The sequence below is a fragment of the Mastigoproctus giganteus genome, chromosome 5 (genome assembly GCF_048544385.1).
Source record: "Mastigoproctus giganteus isolate SK-2022 chromosome 5, ASM4854438v1, whole genome shotgun sequence".
NCBI classification, from domain to species: Eukaryota; Metazoa; Arthropoda; class Arachnida; order Uropygi; family Thelyphonidae; genus Mastigoproctus; species Mastigoproctus giganteus.
Window position 1 is genome coordinate 110,641,540 of NC_143579.1, and position 17,217 is coordinate 110,658,756.

Below are 17,217 nucleotides of genomic sequence, written 5' to 3' on the forward strand. Positions count from 1 at the left end.
TGTCCCTTGTATTCAACCATCCAGTCAAACACTTTTCAATCACTCTCCATGTTGATTATATCACCTGATTTATCTAATTTCTTAGGAAATGAAGCAAATATTGAAGAACTTTTACTGTATCTAAAACATATTGGCTTGTACAGGAGCATATGATTTAACATCTATAACTATATATTGCCTATAAATAAACAATGAACAGACACATTTTGGCCTCAGTAGCCCTTGTGTCGTTAAGCCCAACAACAACAACCAGATAGCATCAGTTATGAAATGATTAAGCATATTTCACCAGAATCTGAAAGAGAATTTGAATCAGAAGGTATTTCAAAAGACCTTTGTAGACTTGGCCCTGGAGTCCCCATTTTTATTAAAACTGTTATCACATCAATTTTTCCAAGTTTATGTAGGATCCATTTTCTCTTGGGCCTTTCTGCTAAGAGGAAGGAGTGCTTCAGGAATTTGGTTAGGCCACATCTTGAGTACTGTATACAGGTCTGGAGGCCTCATTTCAAGAAGGATGTAGAGCTGCTGGAACGGGTACAGAGAAGGGCAACAAGATTAGTAAATGGAACAAAGGGTTGCTCTTACGAAGAAAGGCTTAAGTTTTGCAAATTACAGAGTCTGGAGACTAGGCACCGGCGAGGTGATCTGATAGAGGTGTATAAGGCTTTGAATGGTTTGAGCATGCTCAATGCCAATGGGATTCTTCATCTTTCTCAGAATAATCACCTCAGAGGGCATAAATTCAAATTGAGGAAGGACGGATGTCGGATAGATGTGCGGAAATTTGCCTTTGGCCAGCGGGTGGTTGGTTGGTGGAACCGACTTCCATCACTTGTTGTTGAGGTTGATAGCCTAAACAAATTTAAAGCTCAACTGGACAGGTATTTCGAACGAACGGAGGGGTGAAATGGGAGAGGGTTTTTTTTTTTTTTTTTTGGCTGATGCTGAATAAGCTTGCTTTCTTGCATCATATGCCTCTACTAATGCTAATGCTAAAATTTCATCCTGAACCTGATTTGAGGCCTAGACAAAATGCTATTCCAGTAGTTCTCTTGTTGCCTCTCAAACATGCTGCTGTAGAAAACTCATCCAATAAATCCACATATGCCTTGCTAGTGTATGAGTGACCAATCCACATGTTCCAGTCTATATCTGAGAAGTTAAATTCCCCCTTATAAGACACTCTGATTTACTGGCCCACTCTATTTCTGTGTATAATTGTTGATTGTACTCATCAGAGTCATTAGGCCTATAACAAACTCCTACACTACTTTTTGCTTTCCCAGTGCTTATGTTACACTGAACTGACTAAACATTGCACTGTCCATCTATGTCAACTGGATGCACTTCCTTAGATTTTGTGTTTCTTAACTAACAACATAACCCACCCCCACTTCCCATCCTTTCTGTACACATTGTACTCCTCAAATTCCAATTCTGCATCCCTTATATCTGAGTCCACATCTCTGATATCCCAACAGTATCTGCCTTGGATGTCTTAAGCAGAATTTCAAATTCATCAAATTTATGTACTATACTTCTAGCATTGGTGTAAATGTAAGTACACATGCACCTGTTCTTAATATTAGCTACTCTAACACAGCTTATGTATTTACTTGTTTCATGACTCCCAGCAGTTCCTGAACTCCCCAGCAATTTGCTTTCCGGGCTGCTACTCATTCCGATAGAAGCAGTGCAAGAATCATTATCACTTCTGCCTGCGGCTACTGTTAATCTATTAGTCTGTGAATACTCCCCCACCCCAAGGTAGCAGTTTTCCGACTCGCCTAACATTGCCTCGACAGGATCAGCAAATATTCTTGCACCCTTTATATTTAAGTGTATCCCATCACTGTAAAAGCAAACAAGCACAGACCACACTGAGAAAAATTCTACCACAATCTCTCCAGGGCTGAATTGATTGATAAGGATCTCATCATATACTCCCTCCTATTATATCTGGGCAGGATTGCAGACACTTTCAAATTTAACCCCCTAACTTGTGACTGTTTTTCAAATAGACCTGTACTTGCTAAGTAAATCTGTAGATTTCCTACACTTAATGTCATTAGTGCCAACGTGTACAACAATATTACCTTTTGTGCCCTTAAAAGAATATATCTGCTCCAAACGTCATCAACCTTTGCCCCTGGCAGACATACCCTGGTCCTATTCTGCCTATCCTTTTTGCACAATATATTCCCTGTCCCCCTGAAAATAGAGTCACCAACAATAACTAGTTCCTGTGGGACCAGTGCATTCTGCCCTGAAGGTTGCTGTGTTGCCTGGTGCATAAGAGTGAGCTCTGGCATTGAGTTGGGCAGCTGAGATCTTGATGAGCCCCCCATTTTAATTCCTTCGAGGGCATCCACCTGACTCTTCAAGCTCTCATAGACCCCCCATCAGAATGCTGAACACTTCATGGGGGGTGCAGACCAATTCAACTTACTATGCCTTTATTGTGCACTAATGCAGTCTAAATTAGACTTTGGGTCTCCAGTATATGCATCTTCTGGCAACAGTGTACCTTGATTGCTTGATTCACCATCAGGCTATCCATATTGCTGCTGGAACATTTCCAACATTTTCTGTCCAGAGCCTATATGTGAAAGCAAATGAAAACCATTGTTATCACTCCCATGGAAATAGCCTTTGTATGCTTTTAAACTGAAATCCCTGCTGGACCATTCTAAGTAGACATTTGGTTTTGAGCCATGATGGGAAAACATAACTAACTAATAAACAGAATGAAGCTGATACTCTAGCTTCTCTATACTTGTAGCTCTATTTCGGTGCACTGAGCTGAGCATTTTGACTTCTTGCAGTTTAAGATGGCTCAAAATTGGAATTTATGGGATCTGCTGTCTTTCAAGGCGTTATATCTGAGCAGATTCTCCATGAATGCAGCAGCATCATCATCATATACATTGCAGAGCTCCACTATAGAGTTGGCTTTGGATCACATAAGAACTTGCCAATACCAGTGGTTTTTTATATATATTGATTCTTTGAGCACATTATAGGTTTTATTATCATTGAGGTACAGATAAATCAGATAGATAATCTCTGCATAGATAGATAAATTCAGCAGATAAATCTCCTCTAATATAAATTTGATGTTTGTTTCTGCTGTATCCCTAGCCATATTGGCTAGGAATACAGTACAGCAATTATTTACATGAAATTATTTACAATATTTTAAGACCCAATAAAAATTAAGGGCTGTTCAATACTGTAGTACATTTGTGGTGAGAATTACTTTTATGGTGAACAGGTGTTATTATTTCTTTTTTACTTTTTTTCCCACTTGCATTTCTCATCTGCATTCATACATGAAGTTTTTAGGAATGGGAATACCAGAATTGCATAAAGTTATAAATGGGATCTAAATGATTTTGCTATACCTGAGAAGAAAGTAGAAGAGATATTGCTGAAGCTAAAAGTAAATAAGGTACGTGGCACTAATGGGGTCTAGTTATGTTAAAAGAAGCAGCAAAAGAGGTAAGCAAACCCATGGCCATAATTATGAGAACATTCTTAGATTCAGGTGAAGTTCCTATAGGTTCAAGGTGTGCAAATGTGTCTTGTATTCACAAAGGGTGACGTGAACAATTATAGGGCTGTAAGCTTAACATCTGTTCCAAGGAAAATAATGGAGCCAGTGATTAAATAAGTATTGCAGGATCATCTTAACAGGAATGGAATTGTATGGAAATCATAACATGGGTTTGATAATGAGTAGGGATCCTGTCTGACCAATCTAGTTAGCTACTATGAAGCAGTAACAAAGGAACTGGATGCACATAATTTTAACATCATATATTTAGATTTCAGTAAAGCTTTTGACACTGTTCCACAGGAAACTGCTGTACAAATTGTAGCAATGTGAAATTAGGGGCAAGTTACTGCTATGGATAAGGGGATGGTTGAATGGCAGAAGTGAGAGGGTAGTCATAAGTGGTACTGCTTTTCTTGGACAAATGTTAGCATTAGCATTAGTAGAGGCATATGATGCAAGAAAGCAAGCTTATGCAGCATCAGCCAAAAAAAAAAAAAAAACTTTCACTTCACCCCTCTGTTCGTTCCAAATACCTGTCCAGCTGAGCCTTAAATTTATTTAGGCTATCAACTTCCACAACAAGGGATGGAAGTCTGTTCCACCAAACTAACTGCTGGCTAAAGGCAAATTTCCGCACATCTCTCCTGCATCTGTCTTTCCTCAATTTGAATTTATGTTGTTAGTGGAGGCCCTCTTGGTTTTGTGCAAGCATAACTATTTGCTGTTTCAATATGAAAACAGCATTGAATCGAAGGCATATCAGGCTTATTTGTGTAAATTTCAGATGATACAAAGGTTGACAAGGTAGTTAATGATGGTAATTAGAATTGTGAACTCTGGAATAATTTTGAACAACTCGTATTCGATACTCCTTTTTTTTTCATTCTTGTGCTGGACTGGAGTGGGAAGGCAGCAGAAATAATGCTGGACTGAAAAAAAGGTTAATAAATATAGAAAACAATAATCCCAGCACTGAACCCCTGCGGGATTGCACTAATAAAATTAGTCTATGAAGAGCAGTGTCCATTAATAACCACTCTGTCTTCTCACACTCAACCATTCTTTTATCCATAGCAATAACCTGCTTTTAATGCCACGTTGCCCTAGTTTATACTGCAGTCTTTTATGTGCTACAGTATCAAAAGCATTGTTCAAATACACGTATATGATATCAAAATTATTTTCTGCATCCAGTTTCTTGTTACAGCATCATAGCACCCAGTCAGATTGGTCACACAAGATCATCCCTTAACAAATCCGTGCTGTTAATGCAGTATAGTTACATGTCTGTCTAGATCAGGGGTGGGCAACTTTTTTCGTCAGGGGCCGAATGAAATTTTCGTATCATGATGCGGGCCGAATGAAATTTTCGCATAATGATGCGGGCCGGAATAGATTGAACAATTTAATAAAAAAAAATCAGAACCTAAAAAAATGTTATATTACTTGAATTACCAAATTATTAATGTATTTTTAAAAAAAATATCTGAATGTCCAATTATCATTGAAAATGCGGCATTCGGCATCAATTTTTCATTTTTTTTTAATTGGCTCATTTTATGGGCTATAAATTATATTAAATTAAAAATTGTAATAATTAGAAAAGGCATAAAACATAAAATATCTCGCACCAATATTATTTTTTTCAATAAGAAGTCAAACCCAAAGGAACTTCGTTCGATCGATGCTACAATAATAATTAGGAAATAACTCTTTGACGCCGCGTAGAATCACTTGGTTACTGTTGTACTGGCTGCGATTCCCGATTGAACTGAATTAAGCCGAACGTTTACGGCGAGTGTAGTCAGGTATGGATTTTCTATATTTATGCATTTACCGAGGGGGCTGGATTCAACATCGTCGCGGGCCGGCTGTTGCCCACCCCTGGTCTAGATGGTCCTGCATTACTTCTTTAACCAGTGACTCCATTATTTTCTGTGGAACAAGTTAAACTAACTGGTCTGTAATTACTTGTCTCTTTTGATCCAAACGGTGTTGCGATTATAATACATTTCTTATTCAGGCCACTTTTACACAAGGTCTCATAAACATAGCCATAAATAGTAGCTGTAGTCTCATCTGACTTGCTATTTAATTCTGTTAGCTTAATCTTTGAGCCACCATTTTTCCAGTCAAAATAATGCACAAGAATAGGAAAAATTTTTAGAAATCCATGATTAGTGGCGTCAGTGGAAACTCCAAAAAACTGTACATTCTGCAGGGACTTAAATTCTTCAACTGGATAGGCTGTTAAGACAGAGTTAATTATGACTTCAGTCTTTGTTTTTCCACAAAAGTAACCTCCTAGCAGTATCTGAATTAGAGCATATTGACTTTAATAATTCTGCTGTATAAGGCATCGATTTATAACTGTGGCGTTGTGCCGCTGTATGAAAGGAAAGGGTTCCTTCAGCAACAGAAACTCTTGCATCAAGCCTTTTAGGGGCATTTACTAAAAAGGCCGTTATCTTGCTGCAAGATTTTTCAAATATCATGTTCTTATGTTTCTCTGAATTCATGTGGTGTCCAAATCACCTGAACACTTGTTAGCAACCAAGATGTAGCTTTCCAGACTACAAATGATACATTCTGCCTCCTCATCTACTCTTCCCTTTCGAAAACCTGGATATTTCATCCTAAAATCATCTGTAAACTTGCACTTCCTTTTTGGCATAATGGATATTCCTGAATTTATGTAAATTAAAGAATTATATTAATTTAAATAGTAGAAATAAAAAATTATTTGAAGAAATGACTGATTACTTCAATTGATAATTAAGAAATATTGCATTCATAAGAAAGAATAAATTTGTGACATTTTTAAAATTTTCATGAAACATTAATAGTTGAAACATTTAAAATTATAAAGCCATTTTGAAATGTCTGTAGGTTTTGTAAAAGCAGTATTTTTACAATTAGATATTACAAAAACTATGCTTACTCATAAATAAATATGACGAATTTAAGCTGGACATATCAAATTATTGTTTATACCAACTGCTGAAAGAAGAATAAAAAATGTGAGATCTCTTAAAAAAAAAGTGCAATCGTTATTTTAATTTAGAATAAATTCACTTAATTAGAATGAATTTCAGGTAAAATAAATAGCAAGATAAAATTTATTTTGAATTGTCTACTCACCAAGAATGTAAAAGAGAATAAAAAAAAAAAAAAAAAAAATGGAGTGAAAAAGTCAAAGTCAGAAGTAAAATTCATTTGCACGAACAAAATGTCAAGAACTCTAAATGCATGATAAACTCCTCAATGTCTGATCTGTGTTGTTTACAGCCTGAAGTGGAGATTTTTGGGATTACTTCCACACATCTGATTGGTGTACACCTTACAAATTTTACCAATGATAAGGATCATGAGATTTTCAAATTTTAAGAGCCAAAATTCCAGATATTTTCAAAATTTTAGAAATTCCTCCCAGACAGTTCGTGACATAAAAAATGAGGACATGTCTGGGAAAATGAGGATCGATGGCAGCTCTAGCTTTGTTGTCTCATAGCCTTTTCACCATATTACTGAGGTCCATAATATTTCAAAATTGAATTGTTCATGTTCTATAATTATGTTATTTTGCCATAAGTAGTTAAAATTTGTTTTCAAGGGGTTTCCACATAGCAGTTGTAGTTTTTTTTTTTTTTTTTACTAATTGTGGTATTGTTTTTTTTTTTTTTTTTTTTTTTATAGGATGTGATGAGATATGTATGCTTACTAGAAGAGCCTCTCATTTCACAACATATTAAGCTTCTTGATTTTGCTTTAGAAGTTGTGAAGCATGGGCACTTGGTGAACTAGTTATATTTTACTTAATGCTAAATTTTAGTTCGGTACATTTAAAACTTTTAACCTCCCATGCTGTAGATAGCATTTATTTAGAACATTTAATACCATTTTTGTGCTTGAAAATTTCATGGATATTCATCCTTGTATTTATAGACTTTACCCAGAAGAAAGATGGCTGAAGATAATATAGCTACACCAAAATCTACATACAAATTTCAGTTAGATGAAAATATTAACCCATTCCAGACTAAGAGTAAGTTACAAAGTTCGCCTCAACAATCACCATCATCACTGTGCAATGAGGATAACCAAAATGTCATTCCAAGCAGCTCTCCATTGCCATCACCAACTGTGAATAAATCAACTCCTGCCAGATCTCAAACACATGCTGCCTCAAAGCGTAAAAAGGATGTAGAATGTCCACATGCACATGCTTTGCCTTCTCAGAACTCGGAGCAGTTTTGTACTGAAGCTGTGTCCTGTGATTTAGGGACACATTGTAGTCTTCCTGGTGGTTCAGATTTAATTGAAAATCATTTATCAAATGGTATTGAAGAGATAGTTACAGAGAATTCATTTTCTGTTCATAGTACAACAGACATCTGTAAACAAGTAGCATCAGTGAGTGCTTTAGTTCGGAAAGCCTTTGTAAGCGATGAAACATCAGCTCACTCCTTTCGAGAAATGGTAAGCTTTACTTTAATTTAATTTATGGCATAGCATAATTTTTAAATGTGTTAAAGTAATTTCATTATAGTTTGCTTAGGTCCAATTCAGAGAATTATTAGAACAAATAATTACATTTACAAAATAATACTGCAATGTAAATGCCAAAAAACTGTTATGGCACATGTAACAGTTTTTTGGAATTTCATATTTACAAAAGAAAAAAAAAAAAAAAAAAAATGTAGTGGAACACGAGGCGGCAGCAGGAAGCTGAACTGTAAAATTAGCTTTTTTTCTGGCTATCTTGTCTTTCAAGTAGATGGTTGCCTTGTTTTCCATTCATTTGTAGTTATGAATTCATTGTAGTAATACTAGAGGAAAATTAAAATTTTTATTCATCATCAGCAAGTAAGGTACCTCTGAAAATTTTAACACTTACATTTAGCTACTTTAAATTCTGAAATTGGCTGTCCTAGTTCTAGATGCATTTTTACTCTCCCTAACATGTTTATCCTCTTCTAAACCTACATTCGTGATGATTATGAAGTAACCAGGTGAAAGTGTAATACTTTGCAATATTATAAAATTTTCTGTTATTTATAAATGTGACTTAAGTGATCTAGAGCAAAAATGAATTGCATAATTTAACATTATAGTTGCGATATAGTTGATATAGTTGTACACGTTGGCACTAATAATATTAAGAGTAGGAGACCGGCAGAATTACTTAACAAGTACAGGTCACTGTTGAACAAAATCCGAGAATTAGGGTTGAATTTGAAAGTGTCTGCAATTCTGCCCAGACACGATAGGAGGGAGTATATGATGAGAGCCTTGTCGATCAATTCAGCCCTGGAAAGATTGTGCAAGGCTCAAGGAGTAGAATTTTTTTCAGCCTGGACTGTACTTGTTAATAGGAGAGATTGCTTCTACAGGGATGGGATACACTTAAATAGAAAGGGTGCAAGAATATTTGCTGATGCTATCGAGGCAGTGTTAGGTGGGTCGGAAAACTGCTAGCTTGGGGGGAGACAAAGACCAATAGATTGACAGTAGCCACTGGCAGAGGTGAAAGAGATTCTTGCACTGCTTCTATTAGAATGAGCAGAAGCCTGGAAAACAAGATGCATGGTATTTCAGAGACTGCTGGGAGCCATTGCAGTACCAGTAAACACATGGGTTGTGTTAGGGTAGCTAAGAATAGAAACAGGTGCAGGTATACTTGCGTGTACACCAATGCTACGAGTTTAGTAAATAAATTTGATGAATTTGAGGTATTGCTCAAAACATCAAAGGCAGATATTGTTGGGATATCAGAGACGTGGTGTCACACAGATATAAGGGATGCAGAACTGCAATTTGGGGAGTACAACGTCTACAGAAAGGATAGACAGGATAGGAAGGGGGGAGGGGTTATGCTATTAGTTAAGAAACACATAAAAACCAAGGAAGTGAAGCCAGTCGACATCGCCGGACAGTGCAGTGTTCAGTCAGTTTGGTGTGACATAAGCATTGGGAGATCAAAATTGAGAGTAGGAGTGTGCTATAGGCCTAATGACTCTGATGAGTATAATAAGGAACTGTACAGGGAAATAGAGTGGGCCAGTAAATCAGAGAGTCTTATAATGGGAGATTTTAATTTCCCAGATATTGACTGGAATTTGGGGGCTGGTTACTCACACACTAGCAGAGCTTTTGTGGATTTATTGGATGATTGTTTTCTACATCAGCATGTTCGGGAGGCAACGAGAGGGAGTAATACTCTTGATTTGATTATCAGCAGTGATTCTTCATGCATTAAGAATCTGCAGATAAATGAACCGCTAGGTGGCAGTGATCACAGTGTGCTGAAGTGGGATTTACTCAAAGAGGTAACTACCATTAGGGGTAAAGGGAAGGGTTATTACTTCCGTAAAGGCGACTACGATGGACTGAGAAAGTATTTAAATTCTATACAGTGGGACCAACTGATGATGTTACCAACAGCAAATTCAAAATGAGAAGCATTCAAAGAACTTATCTTGGAAGCTACTAGGCTTTACATACCAACTAAGAAATATTGTTCAAGGTTTAGGCCAAAATGGATGTCAGATGAACTAATGAGGCATATGGCAGAGAAGAAAAATGCATGGGATACTTACAAATTAACACATGACACAGAAGCCTATGATAGATACAAGTTGATATGCAACCAAGTTACAAAGGAGGTTAGGCAGGCAAGGGCAGATTACGAGAAATCCTTGGCAAGGGATGCAAAGAAAAACAGCAAAGAGTTCTTTATTTATGTAAACTCTAGAAGGAAGGGGATGAATCAGATTGGTCCACTTGATATTGATGGGTCAACTGTTGATGATCCTGCTCAGGTAGCTAACAAACTAAATGAATATTTTGCATCGACATTCACACATGAGGAGTTATTCAGCAAGGGGAATGCCAGAGGTGTATTCAACTCTAGCAGTAAGCTACAGAATCTTGAAATAACTGGGAGTAAAGTGGAGGAGAAACTGTTGAAGATAAACACAAGAAAGGCACCCGGGGTGGATGGGATCTATCCAGTTATATTAAAGGAGGCAGCAAAGGAAGTAAGCAAACCCTTAGCCATAATTATGAGAGCTTCCTTGGACTCAGGGGAGGTACCCATAGACTGGAAATGTGCAAATGTGACCCCAATTCACAAAGGAGGATCAATGGCTGACACAAGTAATTATAGACCTGTGAGCTTAACTTCTGTTCCAGGAAAATTAATGGAGGCACTGGTTAAAGAAGCACCGCAGGATCATTTAGACAAGACTTCAGTTATAGCTCAGACACAGCATGGTTTTGTTAAGGGGAAGTCTTGCCTGACCAACTTGATTGGATATTATGATGCAGTCACAAAAGAACTGGATGCAGGGAATAACTTTGATATTATATACTTGGATCTTAGAAAGGCTTTTGATACTGTTGCACATGGAAGACTGCTACACAAATTGGAGCAGTGTGACATTGGAGGCAAATTGCTGCTATGGATAAAGGGGTGGTTGAGGGGGAGAAGACAGAGTGATAATCAATGGACACTGCTCATCGTGGACTAATGTTATTAGTGGAGTCCCTCAGGGCTCAGTGTTGGGTCCATTATTGTTTTCTGTATTTATAAATGATATTGATGATGGTATATCAAGCTTAATGTCCAAGTTTGCAGATGATACAAAGGTTGGCAGGGTTGTCAAGGACACTACTGACACTATGCTGCTGCAACAGGATCTGGAAAGGTTGAGCAGATTGGGCTGAGAGGTGGCAAATGAAGTTTAACATTGACAAATGTAAAGTACTACACATGGGAAACAGCAACCCCAGAGCAACGTATCAACTCTGTGGTACTACACTGACAGTGGTAGAGAATGAAAGGGACTTGGGGGTGGTTGTGCAAGCAGATATGAAGTTCTCTGAGCAGTGCAGACGGGCTGCAAGAGTAGCTCATGGAGTATTGTCAATGATATACAGGAATTTTTCCAGCAGGGATAAGGAGGTGATTATTCCATTGTATAAGGCAATGGTCAGGCCACACCTAGAGTACTGTATACAGGTCTGGAGGCCTCATTTCAAGAAGGATGTAGAGCTGCTGGAACGAGTACAGAGAAGGGCAACAAGATTAGTGAATGGAACAAAGGGGTGGTCTTACGAAGAAAGGCTTAAGTTTTGCAAATTACAGTGTCTGGAGACTAGGCACCAGCGAGGTGATCTGATAGAGGTGTATAAAGCCTTGAATGGTTTAAGCATGCCCAATGCTGATGGGATTCTTCCTCTAGCTCAGAATAATCACCTGAGAGGGCATAAATTCAAATTGAGGAAAGACAGATGTAGGATAGACGTGAGAAAATTTGCCTTTAGCCAGCGGGTGGTTGGTTGGTGGAACAGACTTCCATCCCTTGTGGTGGAGGTTGATAGCCTAAATAAGTTTAAGGCTCAGCTGGACAGGTATTTGGAACGAACAGAGGGGTGAAGTGGAAGTGGGTTTTTTTTTTTTTTTTGGCTGATGCTGCATAAGCTTGCTTTCTTGCATCAAATGCCTCTACTAATGCTAATGCTAATTATATGCTCCTGTTGCATTGAACTCGATTCCATAGTATGTTCAAATTAATATTAATCGAGATCAGTGAATAGTGCCATATGGTTCCGCGAAAATCACTTAAATTTTACCTGGGTGGTCAGTTAAATTCACCGGGTGGTTCTCCCATTTGATAGGTCCTGGGGAGAACACTGCATGGAAGTCATGCATTGTTAATCTGCTATAGTTTGGCTGTATGGGATATTGTCAGCCTGATGAAAATATATATAGTTTATTTACATGTAACTGCTTTACAAAAGAATTAGAAATGTTGATGTCTTTTTGGATTATCGGTTGAACATTATTGTTATGTGAATGTAGATATCAAGTTTATTATTTTATAAATTTTAATTTATAAAAGTTTATAAATATATACATAATTATTTACTAATTTATTTTACTGTAATACAGTGATATTAAAAAAAATATAACTAAGATAAACTTACTGAAATGCTTTGTAATAGTAGCAACTTCAATAATTGAAACTCACTAGATGTCTCTAGTTAGAATTAGTTAGTGTTTTTTTTTTTTTTTTTTTTAAGAAAACCGCAAACACGAAAGGTATTAGATCCCATAGTATTTAGTACTGTGAAACTGTGATTGGGTTAAAGGTTGAGAAGACAGCAGATACTGGTTGACTTTTGACATCAATTTCTCTAGATTGTTATTTTCATGAAATGCACATTAAATTTTTTTTCTAAAAACACAGGTTGAAGAGATAAATGAGGAATAATAAAAGTTGGTTTGTGAGTGTGAAGTTCGTTAGAAAATGGATGTTGACTGGTTGTGGCATGTGTTTGGAAGAGATTTTAGATGCCAATTCAGAAGAACTGTGCCTGTGGAAGTATTTATTAAAAGCCGTGCAACAGAGACAGAATATCTATGAGACAGAGTAGAGAGACTGTAAGGGATGGACTATTAATTAAACTGATTGCCCTCTTTCAAATGGAGTCTAGAAGCCTCAAAGAAGTTTGGGTGCACCACCCCAGATGTGGGAACTGTTCTATGGTAGGGCATGTTTTGACATTTGTACAAAGTGAGTAATTGTTTAGAAGAAAAGTAACATTGAGTGCGAAAGAGAAATCCTAGTTTTTTTAGATGCAGAGGAGGCAATATTTGTGATGTGCTTATGCCAAGAGAGATTAGAGGTCAGGGTAATCGATAATAGAGATATGTGATCTTGTCAAGGGGATATAGCACTATTTTCAGGCTATTATTGGGCAAGGTTTCTCAAACTTGAAGGTGAAATAGAATATGCTATTATCAGCAAAATTATGAATAGGATTTCCAATCAGTAGAAGAGGGTCATTTATATACAAGAGGAAAAAAGTTTTTTTTTTTTTTTTTTTTTTATGAAAATCCCAAACACAAAAGGTATTTGAATCTTTTGTACTGTGCATGCATTGAATTCAGATTCAAAAGGTGAAAAAAGATAATTGACATTATGTAGGTTGTAATTTTAGGGAAAAACATGTAGGGGAGGATCCATAAAACAGAAGTTGAAGAAATAAACGAGAAAGAAGAAAAGTTGGTTCTGCGAGTTTGAAATTGGAAAGTAAAAGGATACCGACTGGTTGTGGCATATCTTTAGGCTGGTTTGGAAGAAAAGAGTGGGAATTATAGGAGCTAATTAAGAACAGTGCCCATGGAAGTAACTATAGAAAAGGCATGCAGCAAACAGAACATCTGTTAGACAGACTGGAGAGACTTCATAAGAGATGAGTCATTAATTAATCTAATTGCACTTTTTTTTTAATGAAGTCTAGAAGCTTGAGAGAGGTTATGGGGGCATTGTTCCAGATGTGGGAACAATATTCCATGGTAGGACAGATTTCAGATTTTTACAGAGTGGGTAGTTGTAAAAGTTTTGGAGAAAGGGAAAACAGTTTTTTAGATGCAGAGGAAGCAATATATGTTAAGAATGAAAGAGAAAACCCAGTTTTTTTTTGATGGAGCCGAAGCAATATTTGCGATGTGCTTATGCTGAGAGAGAGAGATAGAGAGAGATTAGAAGTCAGGGTAATCCCTACTAGAAATATGAGATCTTGTATACATATCTGAGTGTCATTGAAGAAAAACAGGAGCAGAAGAATCCTTTTTGTGAGATATAAGAGGTTTGAGTTTTAGAAGGATTGAAATTAACTAAGTTATCTTTGCCCTACTGATGAATTACCTGGAGATCAGCTATAAGGAATTGGTAATGAATAGTCAAAAAAGCAGGGCAAGGTTTCTCAAACTGGAAGGTGGAATGCAATTTTCTATCATCAGCAAAACTATGGAAGAAAGCCATTAATATACATGTGGAAAAGAGTGAGAGAAAGAACTGAACCTTGGGGAACACCAGTATTAGTGGGGAAGGGAAGTTAAAAGATAGAGAGCTATCTACCATCACTCACTGCGATTGATGGTAGATGGGTGGCCAGTTACAAAAAACAATTCGCAAACTATAAAATGGAAGCTTATTTAGAAGATGTTTATGCCAAACACAATCAAAAGACTGAAATTTCAAGAGCAATTTCTTGAGTTTTGCAAAATTTTTCTTTTCAATGTGTCTATAGATGGGTAACATAAGCCAGAATATCACCAGTGGATAGATTGACGGAATCCATACTGGTGATCGTTGATCAGATGGAAGGTTTCTAGATAGTTTAAGAGTTGGCAGTTAATGGATTTCTCAATTACTTTAGAAAGAGTAGAATTGCATTGTTGTTGTTGTTGTTATTTGGTTTTTAGGAGCATTAGCAACTAAGGCCATATTGCTCCGTGAATATGCGGTGGTCATTCCTGACCTTTCCTCATCCTCCGTATTTGGTGGTGACGGGCTCGAACCCCGGTCTAATCAGTAGAATTGCATTGGGATGATAATTGGATGGAAGGGATTTGTTATCCTTTTTTTAGGAATTGGTTGGATATAAGCAAATTTCAAAGCAGAAGGAAAAACACCTTTAGAATAAGAAAGCAGCAGAACAGGAGTAAGTTTAGGAGTACAGGTTTCAAGAACAAGTGGAGAAATTCCATCAGGACATGGAGCTTTCTTAGCATCAAGACTATTCAAAATTCTTCTGTCATTCTTGAGACAGAAGATCACTGGATTGGGTATAATGAGAATGGTAAGAGGTAATTTATCAATATTATCAATACAAGAGTTAGAGGAAAAGCAGTATTCTAGCAGGTCAGGTTTATCTTTAGTTGAGGTGGCAAAAGAACCATTGGGTTTTAACAGAGGTGGGAAAAAGTTGTGGCCAAAAGCTTGCATGAGACCAGAATGCTCAACTACCATTTGAACAAGAGGCAAGTTTACTGCTCTTAGCCTGTTCAAAATCTAGTTTGAACTGATTAATAACTGCTTTACAATTGTAGAGAGCTTTGGTGTAGGCAGAAAATGAACCTAGAGATTTGAATGCAAGCCAATTACAGTGTGTAACATTCTTATCCTGAACAGCCTTAGTGCATTTATTGGAAAACCAAGATTTAGATGAAGGACAAGATTTTACAGTTGAGCATGGAATAAAAAGGATTTCATTCCTGCAAGAATAATTTCACTGACATGATTTAAAAAAATGTAATCCATCCATGGAAAAGAAGAATAGAAAGCTGGCAGATCATCCCATTTGGCATTCTTATAGTGCCAAACAGCACAAGTTTGAAAATGGCCGTGAGAGATTACTGTGATTACTGCACTGTGAGCACCCACGCGCTCCATGTGCTGGTGGGATGCCTTCTCCTGGACTTGGAGATTGCGTGCTGGGGGTTGCTGTACCAACATTCCAAAGGAAAAATAGTCTCCCATATAGGATTCACCACAGACCCAGCAAACTCCAAAACTGTGGAGAACAGACGGATTTTACAACATGTGAAATCACTATGGCAAAATTGATGGAACCTCACTAACAAAAAGCTCCATTACTAAGAGGTTTATACCGAATGTTGGACAAGTATATCCACTCTCCATTGCCTGGTTTTCGCCCAGACTCCAAATCACCTACCTATTGACCGGCCATGGCTCATTTAGAAAGAGGCTATATGACTTTGGAATCTCAGCTACTTCGCAATGCTCCTGTGGACAGGAGGAGTCGTGGGAGCACCTGGTCTACGAGTGTGACCACTCGTAGACCAGGTGCTCCCTGGACCTCAGATGTTAACTATACACCAAGATTCACTTGCTTCTTTGAAACCAGGAGGACATCATTCTGCAAGAGGAAGAGACCTACAAAGCCTTCACACTTTTTGCACAAAATCTGTTCAAAAGACAATGGACCCCTTCCCTTGAGTGGAGGTATCACAAAAGTTCACAAATAACAGGGGAAAGAAAGCACCGTTCGAGACAACAGCCATCTCTCAATGGCCAGAGTAATGGAAAGACTGTGACTCAACTCGGTCAGAGACACCACAGAAGACAAGAAGAATCATCTTGCCTTGTTGGGCACCTGGATTAAAGGACATCCAAGGTGGTCATATGACTCATCATACACTGTTTCTATCTTAAACGGTGCTTTCTTTCCTCTCCTGTGGGGAGTGGGGGCTTTGTCCCCACCACTCCTTCCCTTCCCCAAATCTCTTCCCTATGGTGGGGCACGGGCCTGCTCCACTGCAGTCGCGGGGCCATCCTCTCTCTCTCTCTCTTTATCGGCCACTTAATTCCTTTTATTCCCTCCAGTCTTCACCTCCCCTTTACTGTTGACTTTCACAGCATTTTCAACGCTATGCATCAAAATTTCTTGTCCAACCCATTTAGGCATATAGAAAATATTATTTCAGCGTATAGCCCCTTGCCAACTTCTAATTTATTCTAACAATTGGTAATAACTAACCGCGAGGACTTTTTTTTTTTTTTTTTTTTTTTAGGTTCTAGCCACTGAAATCCCAGGAAAGTAGGTGGCAGGACCTGCCAGAGTATTATATAGGTAACACCCGGCCGGTCTCCCCTTGGTGAGGTATGGTAACGTCGGGTCCCATTAGGGGTCTGGCAACTAATAGGCCAGATGAACAAAGGGCACAACATGCTACATACCACATGACTCATATACTTTTGAATCCCTGGGATGTCCGATACAGTGTACATACGCGGAGATGGGAGAAATCCCAGGAGCCATTAGACCCAAATATACCT

General features: G+C 37.8%; 1 protein-coding gene across 1 annotated transcript in view; it reads left to right on the forward strand.

Annotated features, from left to right (window-relative positions):
* The window catches only part of LOC150085638 (transforming acidic coiled-coil-containing protein 3-like), a 292,710-nt gene that overhangs the window by 16,599 nt on the left and 258,894 nt on the right, over nucleotides 1-17,217 (forward strand). Inside the window, exon 2 of the mRNA XM_090374148.1 lies at nucleotides 7,508-8,041. Within this exon, the coding sequence (XP_090230274.1) occupies nucleotides 7,526-8,041 (516 nt within the window). The 5' untranslated portion in view covers nucleotides 7,508-7,525. The remainder of the gene's footprint in view (nucleotides 1-7,507; nucleotides 8,042-17,217) is intronic.